Source organism: Furipterus horrens, unplaced genomic scaffold (assembly GCF_987537825.1).
Source record: "Furipterus horrens unplaced genomic scaffold, mFurHor1.1.pri manual_scaffold_4, whole genome shotgun sequence".
NCBI lineage: Eukaryota > Metazoa > Chordata > Mammalia > Chiroptera > Furipteridae > Furipterus > Furipterus horrens.
In genome coordinates this window covers 17,374,343-17,386,740 of record NW_028327174.1, presented here as the reverse complement: position 1 = coordinate 17,386,740, position 12,398 = coordinate 17,374,343, and the positions used below count along the sequence as shown (strand labels likewise).

The window sequence follows — 12,398 nt, the reverse complement described above, 5'->3', positions numbered from 1 at the left end:
ACCTTAAGTATAAGAAGAAAAAAAAAATCCCAGCCTTAAAACATAAGTTTTAATTAAATACTATTTTTTAAATTCATGTATTTGAGATCAATCTAATGCAGTCCATATACCTGACGTCTGTTGAGTGTAACAGGAGCTTATTCAGGCCAGTTTAGAAACAGGAGGGTGTTCATAAATTATCTGCCACGCCTATATTGGGAAGTCCAGGCATTTGATTACTCTAAATATTTGCTGTTGGGTAATGACAAGCAAGTCCTCTGGAGCCATTCAATGCCTCTTCTCTACTGATGTGACCCTCAGTCTCATCAAGATTATCAAACTGCTTCTTAGAAAGTGTGACTATTTGAAGTAGGACTTCCAATGAATATGGTAAATTTTCTAACTTTAAAGTGCTTCCTTGATACAAGGACAATGGTTAAGAAATAAAACCTCAGAAAAGACTCCACATGAAAGCACCTTAGAATATGAGTAGTTATTTCTTTCTATCACTAATCAATAAGATAAGCAAGATTTCCCAAGTATCTTCCTGTGTGGCACACACTCTGACTGGAAAGACAGCCGTGCATACTTGCAGAAGAGGCAAGAGAATTTATACTTATTGATCACCTGGTACATTTGAGGCTGTAGTTGTACAACTGTGTAATTTAATCTTGCAGCAGTTTTATGAGGTGACTCTAAAAAATCTGAATTTATAGGTGAGGAAGTTGACATCAAAGAGATCAGAAAGCAAAGGTGGGATCTCAATTCAAGTCTATATAATTTCAAGACTTATTTTCTGAAAAAATCCTATACAAGAGATTTCATAATTATGCAGAATGTACTATCATGGCACAGATCCAACATTACCAAATGATAGGATGTTCTAAATAATATGAGGTATGCAATATAATTGAATCCTACTGCCAATGCTGGTTTGTTTGACATTTAAATCTGATTTTAAGTAAGAAACCAGAAATTACTTTTGCACAAATTATGCTTTAATACTGTTCTGAGTGAGAACCTAAGGGATTGACCTGAAAATAAATCCAGTAAATTTTATTTACACATATTTCTCTCTTAGTCCTGGACAGTTGAGGTTGCTGGATAAAGTTCAAACTATTATGTAATCGATGAGGAAATTTTTTAAGAAAGAAGAAAGCGGTTTCTATGAGTGGAATTCGATATGTGATTTATTGAGACTGCTCACACAGAATGAAGATGAGCATGTTCTGAATCCCTTCCTGGTTCTATGACTATCTTGTTTACAAAATACCTGAAATTGCAAATGTGCAGGTTGAGGGAAGGGCAAACAGAAACACTGAAACACAATGGGCAAGGGTATGAAAAATCAAATGGTGATCTTTGATCCTTCATGTATTTCCATTGTTTATAATTTTATTCTCCTGATCATCTTCTGAGGTTTTTAGTAACAAGTATCATAAATGTTCATAAAACTACACAGCTCTGCTAAAGCCATAGTGCTTGGCTCAGAGGCCTTCCAGCAAAATTCTAGACACTGGGAAGAACAGTGTCCTCTTGCTCATTCTAAATCGACTACCTGTTGATTTCATTGCACATCTCTTCCTCATCATCAGGCAAAAAGAGGACACTCTGATTTGAGAAAAAATAATTTAGACCATTTAAATAAATGCATTCTAGATTTTTCTCTTTTCTTTGTGAGGGTACCCTGGAGTTTTATGCTCTTTTGGCAACTACCCTTCTCTGGTACCACTTACCTGTTGGGCTTACTACTACCTGTATTACAATAGACCCACTACAATTTCAGGGAATACAGCAAATTTAACATGAAGACCATGAGACCAGCTTCCATAAAGTTATTAAAGAAAGGGTTGATGTGTGTGTACCTTGATGTGCCTGCAGTGTCAAACACAACATCTCCCTCATGGCAGGGCAAGGGGGGAGCTGGAATATAATACATATCTACATGTGTCAGACTCCACATACATTCCATTGCACCTCTCTACCATTATTCAATGTTAACACCCCCATTTCTGTTGATGGGGAAACTGAGTAGAGCCAAGATTTGAATTCATGTCAGCCTGACTGGTAATTTCACTGTGTGATTTCCCAACCCCACTCGGTATCTGATAATTATTTATGGAGTGCCTTTTTCATTGGGTTGTCACCTCTCTAGTTCTATCCAGCCCCCAGAGGGGAAAGCCTGCAGCCCAGGAAAGCTGTAATTCACAAACAGCATAATGACCCATTGGAATGCCAGGCGTTATGGTCAATTGCATAATTAGTATGTGTTTAGTAAGGTGCATATAGTACTCAGTCTTAGGCACTGGGTCTCTACTTTCATTTTCGTCAACACTGCAGTAAAACAGTAAATAAAGGCAGTGGGTAGGATGGTGGCATGAGAGGTGCAAAGAGGAGAATTAAGGGGAAACAATCTGTGGATATGCTTACTGTTAAAATGCCCTGCAAAGGCGGCTTTGTCTGAATGGCATTTTAAACATTTACCCTTATTTTCATTATAATCATGTCTATAACATTTTTATAATTCTACGGTACTATGCATTTGAAGAATTTTAGAACATTAGAGTAATGTTCAATGTCACATAAGTCTTCCAGCAGAGAAGGGCTAGGTCTCTGCTTGGACATTCTCAGTAACAGGGAATTTACTATTTATAAGAAAATTAATTCCTACCTTTACACAGACCAAAGGTAGGCATTCCTACAGTTAACTTGAATTTCTTCTATAAGCACACCTGAAAGAACTATGTGGCAATGTACATTTCTAGACTAGTTCTTCAGACACTAGAAAAGTCTTCTATGTTTATCAGCATTTCTGGGTAAGAGACCTGGCAACACAGGCTATCACAGAGCTAATATCATACTTGCGTCACTAAATGTATGAACACAATCCTGGTACTATTTCATAATGTTTCAGTTTTCAACATCTAAAACAAATGTGCATTTCATAAAAAAAATTGTTAAAATTTAAAAAAATTATCATTCAAAAATTTACATGGGGACCAGTCATATTAGAATAATTTAAGTTCTTACTGGTCCCAGCACATGAGAAATGAGTGAGGTGCTCCTACAAGGGTCCCATTTAGAACTGCTTATTCCCTCCAGTGACTGAAACCCAAGATTTCAACGTCACTTCTTATTCACCGAGGCCCAGCGCCCCACACGAGAACCATTCTTCAACTCACCTGTGCTCAAGAGTCACTTGGAATGCTTTTTAAAAGGCCCTGGTGACTGGTTATAGGGCCACAAAATCCCAAAACTGTGTGCCCTATGATATATTCAGGCTTCTTTCACACAAATCTTAAAATTTTTATTTCTGCAAAAACATTAACTGGTTGGTACTGCTAACTTAACACAACTTGTTCTGGGAGCTTAGAAATCACTTGTCTTAACTTCAAATTCTAAAGACCTATTTAATCTACAGTTCTATCTCTACTTAGTGGCAGGATAGAGATGGAGGCAGATACTTTTGACTCTTTCCAGAATAGTAGTTTATTTAGTATGCCTATTATTACTGCTCTTTTAGGTATTTCACATCATCCATCAATATTAAGCAAAGGTCTTCAGAGAAAGTTTCAAATGACCTTTTCTGAGTACTCTTTTAGTTATAGGAAAGAAAACAATATTTCATAAGGGTAATATATTAAATAGTGACCGCAAAAATGACTATTTGTGAGACACCTTTTAGGTAGTCTAGAATACATGAAGATAAGTAACACGGAGTTCTTGCCATACTGGAGATTACAACTTAGAAGTTGTTAATCGTTTTGGCGAAGATAAATGGGACATTTCACTGACTGAGCAATGTCAGTATATTAAGTCATCATATTCTACAATACTTTGAAGTGCTACATAATTAGCTCTACCTAAAGTTGAAACTCCATTAATGTTAACTGGCATAGTAAAATAGCACACAGGGGAAAAAAAATCTCAGTTTGTTAAATCAGTATACTTATAATTGACATTGTTTAGAGGTCAGGGTTGTTTGATATGAGTAGAAGGAAATCATTTATAGCTGCTGTTATTATAATAAAACATAAAATTATCTTTAAAACTCCTATTATTTTATAGCTAGTTCTTGAGCACATTTATTCATTATAATATACAGGAGAGGTTTCCTTACTTGTCTCACCGTTCATTTCTTCAAGTTCACTGTTAATTCCAACATCTATCAAACTCATTATTTTGTCAATCTGCAAGAAAAAGAAACCATATAAGTGAATTATTACATTCACTTTTAGTGTTGCATTTTAAAATGACTTTCAAATGCCAGAAGCATATATAGATTGGGGCAAAAGTAGGTTTACAGTTGTGAGTACGTATAACACAGAGTTTATTCATGTATTATTATTTATTAATTATTATATTGTTTTCCATATGAACAACTGTAAACATACTTTTGTCCCACCCTGTATTCTTCATATTATTACCACTGCAATACCACAATTAAGAGACTGACAGAGAAGGTTAAAGAAAAACAGACCTCTTTGGAATTGCCTTCAAAAATATAAATTATGTTTCTTTTCTTAGGCTTTCAGAATCAACCTGACATTTCTTTGTATTTCCTAAAATAAACTTTGAACCTACATGGGTCAGTAAGTTAGGAACAGTACGTTCTTTAAACTCAGAAGGGGAAAGGTTGAGAATAAGTTCATGTGAGGATCTCTATCCTCTAGAGCATATATCTCATCTGACTAACGGAGGGGTGGGTTTCAGTTTGCAGGCATGGCCATTGGAACCAGCTTCTTACTAAATGGTTTGACCAGCCACAAGAATTGAGGCATGGGAACAACTTAATTCTAAGAGAGAAGTTAAATGTCCATTAATAGTGCCTCTTTGTAAAAAGAATTTCAGACGGTATTCACAGAGTTAATAAATAGAAGTAATGGATAAGCTGTCAATGTAGTCATAAGGGATTTATAGGAAGAAATGACCATCTAAGCTTTAGGCATTTATGGTTTAACCCCCCCTACTCATCATCCTAGCATCCCTAGTAAGACAGAAGGTTTTAGAAAGGACAATAAGCATTACATAAATGTCTCATTTTGTTCACCCTGAAACAGATGCAAGAGAGATTGAGTGATTTTCCCCAAATGCCTCAATTCAGAATGTCAGTATCAGAACCATTTCCATTTCTAGTTCTCAGAATGCTATAGTGACCTACTATGTTTCAAAGCCCAATCCAACAGGCACGGTCTTTTGAGAGACAAAATATGACATGTCAAAATGAAATGTCAAGGGAGAGTGAGATCCATTCTTTGAAGAAATTCAACAAAAAGCAATAACTGTTATCATTTTACGATGTAGTCCTCCTTAGGGACAAAGGGTGACATTTCATAAGCTTACAAGGGCCTTTACATTCTGAGTAATTCTATTAAATTAAAGACTTTGTCTTTAGGGAGAGCTTAAATTGGTGATACTAGACCCCAACACATTTTTTCTTTAACATTTCTCTGACAATTGTAAAAAGGAAATATTCAGTAATTAGTAAGATTATAAGGAGAGTCTCTGAAAACATAACATACTTTAAAGGAGGAAGATGAGCTAACCAAGAGTTTAGCAAGTAGCAAAATGACATGGAGCAGCAAAAACACAGACTATTCTCAGTTTGTCAGCTGTACTGCTTGAGAGGACATAATGTGAACATTTTCTCGTACTTCATAGCTAGTTATTACTTCTGCTTGATACCAATTTCTATGGAAACAATAGATTTCCCTATATGTGTGGAACTGTGTTAGTTTTTACACTTGCTGTGAAATTATCATGTATCACCCCTAGGGCCTCTCCCATCCACTTGGAGCTGTGTTTAATTTTTTTTTTCTTTTTGCCTCTGAAAGACTTAAAAAGCTGAAAATCCTCCCCTCAAAACATCTTCAACTCCAAAGCCTTAAATAAAGAAGAACAAGGCTTACTTCTTCCCATTCAGAAGTGAAGGATGGCGTTCTTTCAGAATTCCTTTTAGAACTCTGTTCAGCAGTTGAAGATTCACTCCAGTTAACTCTTGATGTTTTCTCGTTCGAAGGGTAGGCAATGAGGTCAGAATCTGATTTAGACACAGTTTTTGATAAGTGCATGTCAATCAAGGCTTTTGGCAAAGATCTTATTCTCCCCAGGGTACAGGCTCTCTCCACAAATCCCCCCGTGTTCACAATCCATTGGTCCCCATTCCGGGATCCGCTTCTAGTTGTTCTTGTACCAACAACGGTATGGTTTTCGACTTGGTTGGGTTTTTTGTGAAAAATTGTTCTACTGACCACTTTGGGTTTAATTTTCTTTACCAGAGGTTCTGAGTTATTTTCTATTGGAGACTGCTTGAAAGGCAAAGGGCTATTTGCCAACCTGACTTCATCTTGTCCTTCACGTTCACCTCTTTTCCCATAGAGATGAAATGGATTTTCAGGAGACTCACAGGCTGGAGAGGATCCATGGAGAAGGCCTGCAAATTGCCCAGGATCATATTCTTTGGGGGGATCACTGTCCTTCTGTTGAGAGAGGTCATCTGTAAAAGAAAAGAAGGATGTGAGAATACTTGTTTATAAAGGACTCTGAAAGCCCCAATAGAATAGCAGTGCCCTCTTGAACCTGTGCTACATCTAGATATTTGATTTATTGCTATACTATGACACCCTCATTTTATAAAACACCCATGACCCCACAGTGCTGCATATAAAATAAATGTGTGTGTGTGTGTGTGTGTGTGTGTGTGTGTACCAAGTCTTCCTGATATAGCATAGGGTGCATTTCAAATATATGAATTGGGTATTAATTGAGTAATCGCATACTCCTCTCCCTTGTCCCCAGGGTGTATGTTTTATATTAAATTAAAAAATTGGGTTTTCTTAACATGAGAAACTGACGTCCAAACCCTCATAATAGATGAGTCACTGTTCAGTAGGACATAAGGCAGGCAAATCAAGGTCATGCACAATGACTTCCTTCTGCCCTTCTCCCAGCAAATAAATCCAGAAACAAATTTTTGAAAATAAGAATTATTCGAAGTAATTTAAGGTTAATAATCCTCATACTGTTATTTTAAGTATAAAATTAAGAATAATTCTACATAGATTATATAGTTTAGACAAAAAGGATTTGCTCAGGCTTAACATAGGCAAACAATGTGATCCAGCATCACTAAAAAGCGAGACTCTTTTATAAGAAACTGATGTCGAGATATTAACACAAAGCTCCATTTTTCTTTCTTCTCTGAAATATATTAGTTATTTTTGAATCTCTTTAGGTCTTTGAAAATGTAATGCATAAAGGAAACCAAAGAAGAATGCTAATTTTTAATGCTTTATAGTTTTTTTAAGATGAATCATAAATGTTCTCAGAAAAATAAAATATGTCATGCTTTTTAATGACCTAATTTGTGTTTTAAAGATACTATGTATGGGTGGAGAGGGGCAAAGGGGGAAAAACTGGGACAACTGTAATAGCATAATCAATAAAATATACTTAAAAAATTTAAACAAAAATAAAAAAAAAGATACTGTGTAAAAACTTGGCCAAAGAATTAGAAAAAGAAGTCAGTTAACTTTTTTGACTGGTCATTTAAATTCATATAGCTAAATATTTGCTACAAAATAACCCAATAAGCCCATGACCCAATCTTGTGAATAAAACACTACATAGTCAATGTGGTAGATAACAACCACAAATCCGAAGTTGACTTGCTGACTCATACTTTAGAGGAGGAATTCTGAAAAGGAAGTTTAGAATTTTATTTTGCAAGTTGCTCAAGAAAGCTAGAGTTTGAGTTTGAAAGAAAACTGACAGGAATCAGCCAACTGTGAGAAAAAGATTTTGTAAATCCCAGTCAAGATTTTTCACCATGTTCATGATAATGAGAGTTTTAGGAGCATGATACTAAAATTTTCTGCGATCATTATTTTAGGTTACAATCGCCTCTGTGGTTTGTCCAGATTGCGAAGCTATGTGTAAAGCCAGATAAACATACGTGCTGGCAAATGATAGCATGTCGGTTTTTGCAAATCCTCTGCTGAGCACAGGCATCCCTCTCACCCGTCAAAAGTTCACCGAGCTATGGCAAATGTAAAAGAGGCGGCTACTGATTCACATTAGTCTTCCAGAGCATTATGGTTAATTTTTTAGTTGGAAAATGACCCCTTTTTTAATAAAGGAAGAAATTCAGCAAAAAAAGAAAAAAGTGCAATGCTGAAAGAGGAGACAAATTCCTAAGCAAAAGAAAAGAAAAAGAATGGAAGAAAAAGGAAAACATATAATACAATGAACAAAAACCTTTAAAGACAATGTATTTTCAGTTTTCTCAGTAAAGTCTTGTAAATTTTGTTATTATTTTTTTCATGTTTCATTGTGTCCTTTTAATTTTTTTTCTTTTACTTTTTGTTATTTTATCTTGTACCACAAATTGCCTTATGACCAGTTAGTTATCCAGCAAACATACTTGCCCCAAAGATGTTTACTGCGAAACTATAGGTCATGCTTATAGATATGTGAGTGAGGCCCTTCAGGACCCCCGACCCCAGGCAAGTCAGCCTACTGACCACAATGCATGAGCTAGCCCAGCCTGGATTAGTTAGCTGAGGCTGACCCAAACCAGAAAACATCCACCATTAAGTTCTGGGGTAGTTTGATATGTATGCATAACTGATTCAGTCTATATTCCAACTTTTAAAGAAGAATTAATATACTTTTCAAAATAAATTCCAGTAATGTTTATATTTTCCCCTCTAGAAACAATGATTGTAATAGTATCTAAATACCTATAAGTGTTGTGAAGACTGAGTGAAATAATAGAAGTAAAGCAGAATGATGCCTGTGGCACAGAATACATGAAATATGTTTCTATTATTAGAACAATAATCTTTAATCTAGAGAGTTTTATTTTCACAAAGAAATGCAGTAGTAATTAATTGTATCAGGCACTCCATACAGACTGGTATTCTGGCATGGCACACATATGAGATTTACTCCTTTGTTTCTGCCTCTATATTTTTAGAAGAATACTTCGGAAAATTTTTTTTTTTGCATTTTCTTACTATTTCTTTAGATTAAATTGAGGAAAAGTGTAGAGATTAAACTGTTTTTTATAACTTGTCTCATTTAATTTCACACTCCCTTTTGATAAGTGGATATTTCACGCCAAGGTACAGAACTAAATGTGTGGATTCCAATCTGATAGTTCTTCAGAGTATCATTAGCATTTCAAAGAAATGTCAGAGTAAGTATCCAGTAGTAAGCAGTTCCATCTCTTTTTATCCATCTTTGCTTTTGATCTTTATCACCCATATAAATGCTTGGATAACAATAAAACCAAAAACTTCATGTTAAAATGAAGAAAACTTATAGAAAACAGTGATGTCTTCTATTAGAGACCATAGCTTTTGTGTATTGGGTCATCACAGTCCTCTTTAGAAAAAAAAAATTTTTTTAAGTCTCCATGTTCAGGAATTCTAGTGCTGATGTTGATATTATAGGAATTCTAATCTCATTTCACAAACATGTACAAAATGCTTGCTGTGTAGCAGGCCCTGTCCTGTGTCAAAGTTTCCACAGTGCCAAATCAACGTCCGGCCCTCAGGGTTGTGACAGCTCAATGAGGGATACAATTGCAGGCAAATCAAAATAGTATAATTTCTGATGATGGTAAATTCTAGAAGGAGAGCAAAGCAAAGCAATGAGATAGGAATTGTTATTGTCAGCGGAGGAGAGAAGGTATGGAAATCCTCTGAGGCTGTTCCAAAGGCCAGACAATGGTGGGAGGGTAGCGGATGAGCCAGGGTTCTTACAGAAGGAGAGAGACAGATAAAAGAGAGAGAGGAAGCATAGTTGCAGTCTGGATCCAAAGGTCTGAGAACCAGGAGAATTGATGGTGTAGGTAGTTCTAGTCTGAAGGCTGAGAAGCTTGAGCTTCAGTAAGAGCCAATGTTTTGGGTTGAGTTCAGGCAGGGAAAAAGCTGATGTACTAGTTCAAAGAGTGCCAGGCAGTAAGAACACTCTCTTACTCTTGGTGGGGATCAGCTATTTGGTTGTATTCAGGCCTTCAACTGGTTGGATGAGGTCCACTCATATTAGGGAGGGAAATTGGATTTACTCAGTCTACCATTTTAAATGTTGATCTCATCCAAAAACACTGTCATAGAAATACTTAGAATTATGTTGGACCAAATATCTTAGCATCCTATGGCCCAGTGAAGGTGACACATAAAATTAACCATCACGGGTGGGTAGAATGGCTGAAAATGAGGTTGCAGGGTAAAGGTAGGGGTAGGGTTTACATGATGTGATTTACACTTTTAGAAGATCACCTGCTATTTCTGATGTCCAGAATATGACAATAATGTAGTATTAAAAAAAATTAATCTCCTCTAGTCCCCTTATAAAAGCAGTGCCTACGAAAGTGAAAGCATACAACAGGAGCACATGATAGCAAACAACAACAAAAGTCCGCAAACCAATTACGGGTGGTATCATCAATGCAGCAGGGACCCAGGAAAACCCGCGGTCCTGGAAAAGGGTGCACAGAGCCACATCCCTTGATGGCAGCTGGGGCCAGAGCCAGCCCTGCAGCTGTGCGGCTGTGCAGCTGTGATAGTACAAAGAAAAGGAAATCTGATGGAGCCCGCAAGCCATGGGACCCAGAAATTGCCATCCGACTGATTCCAAAAAAAAAAAAACGGAGAGAACCTGGCACTAAGCAGGATACTAAGAACAATCAGCAGACTTAAGAAGAAAAAAAAAAAAAAAAAGAAAAAAATACCCCTGCCAAAAGACAATGGGAAGTAGCGTAAGCCATTGAGGATCTCAGAAATAGCCAATAAATATATGCTTTTTGTAGACGAGAGACTCACTCTGAAGAAAAACGTTCAGAAGCAGAATTCAAATTGAACAGGGTGAGAAGTCCAGGGCTCTCAGGGAGCCACAGGTTTCACATAATGAGGAGGCAGGAGTGGCAGGAAAGGCAAAGGTCCAGAGGTGTGGGCCTTGAACGTATTAATAGCAAAAGAGCGTTCTGCTGCGAGAGCACCACCTCGGCAGGCAAGGTGCATGGGACTCGAGAATACTGCGGCCTTTCTGAGTTAAGCAGAGAAGTAGCCACGTCTCTTAACACTTCGCGGTAATAACAAAGGAGCAAGTCCTTGAGCTGGGAGGCGGAGGAAGCCGCGGTGGCTCCGGACTGCTCTCACATGGAAGCTTCTGCATAATCCAGGACGTTCCTTCTTATTAAACACGAGGAACAACAACAACAAAATGGTGGCAGGATTATATTTAAAGACACTGCTAGAGAAAGATATGAAATGAATGTCTAACAGCTGATGAAAACAAACCAAACAATGGGGCCCTAAGGAAATGGAAAGCTATAACCTAAAATTCAAAATTATTAAAAAGAAAGTTAAAAATGATCTAAGTTCTGAAAGAGCAACTTCAGCGATGAGTAGCAGACTCAGAGATGATACAGCTGGTCATTCTCTTTCCCCTTATCTTTTCCCTCCATGAACAATTCAGTCCTCAAGTCACAGAAGAGTGAGGTGACATCCATAAACCATACCTTCCATGGATAGGAGGTTTGCAGTGGCCCAGAGTAGGGTATCAGAGCCCAAGCAGGATAATGGTGGTGCTCATGTTTGAAGCCAAGCAAGCTTAAGAGGGCAGCAGCCCAGTATGGACAGTCAGGGCCTGGGAAGGGTGAGGAGGGAATGCAAGAAGGGGGAGCTGCCTAGCGCAGAAGGAGTTGGAAACTGAGCAAAGTGAGCAGGCATCCCTGCAGAGGTGGGTGTCAAAACCCAGATGCGGAAGGAAAGTGTCTATGTCCAGAAGGAACGCGTTCTGGCATGGGGTGGTTTGGTGTGAGATGTCAAAGCCCTGGAGGGGAAAGCGGGGTGTCCACGTGTGGGGATGGCCTGCTGGAAGGTGCATGCCCCAGGAGGGTGAGCAGGGTGTTTGCACAGAGAGATAAACTGGCCTGGGGAATTAAATCTCAGTTAGGGTTAGAAATATCTAAGTGGGGAGGAGATGGCTGTGGATACGGGAAATTGGTCACTTACACCAAGGTTGATCAAATAAGCAACTACATTAAGGTTCATGGGAGCCAGATTTTTCACTGCTTAAGGAGGGATTTACAAATAAGAAGAGGGAGAAAATTAGAGTGAACCTCATGATGTTATATTGGAATTGATGATATCAATATTTTCAAGATAGAGAGAAAGATACAGATGAGAATATGTATTTACATATGTGTGTATATACACACATGTAGTACACCTAACTCTGTCCGCTAAGAGCGCCTGGGAAATTGGTATCCCAATAGCAATAAGTAAAGGTGAGATTTTGGCCACTAAATCCATTTTCCATGAAAAGAAACAGGAAACCATTGAGAAATGACTGATATCAGGGACACTGTAGTGCAAGGTGAGCTTGGGACACCTTGTGCCAGAAAGCAA

General features: G+C 37.6%; 1 protein-coding gene across 6 annotated transcripts in view; it reads right to left on the bottom strand.

Moving 5' to 3' along the window:
* Positions 1 to 12,398, bottom strand: part of ANKS1B (ankyrin repeat and sterile alpha motif domain containing 1B) — an 829,228-nt gene that overhangs the window by 422,259 nt on the left and 394,571 nt on the right. For 5 of the 6 annotated variants that reach the window (XM_090272643.1, XM_090272644.1, XM_090272647.1 and 2 more), the window contains exons 13-14: positions 5,889 to 6,475; positions 4,100 to 4,169 (exon numbers count right to left, since the gene is read on the bottom strand). In XM_090272643.1, coding sequence (XP_090128769.1) covers positions 4,100 to 4,169; positions 5,889 to 6,475 — 657 coding nt within the window. The remainder of the gene's footprint in view (positions 1 to 4,099; positions 4,170 to 5,888; positions 6,476 to 12,398) is intronic. The other variant, XM_090272646.1, reaches the window with a different exon arrangement.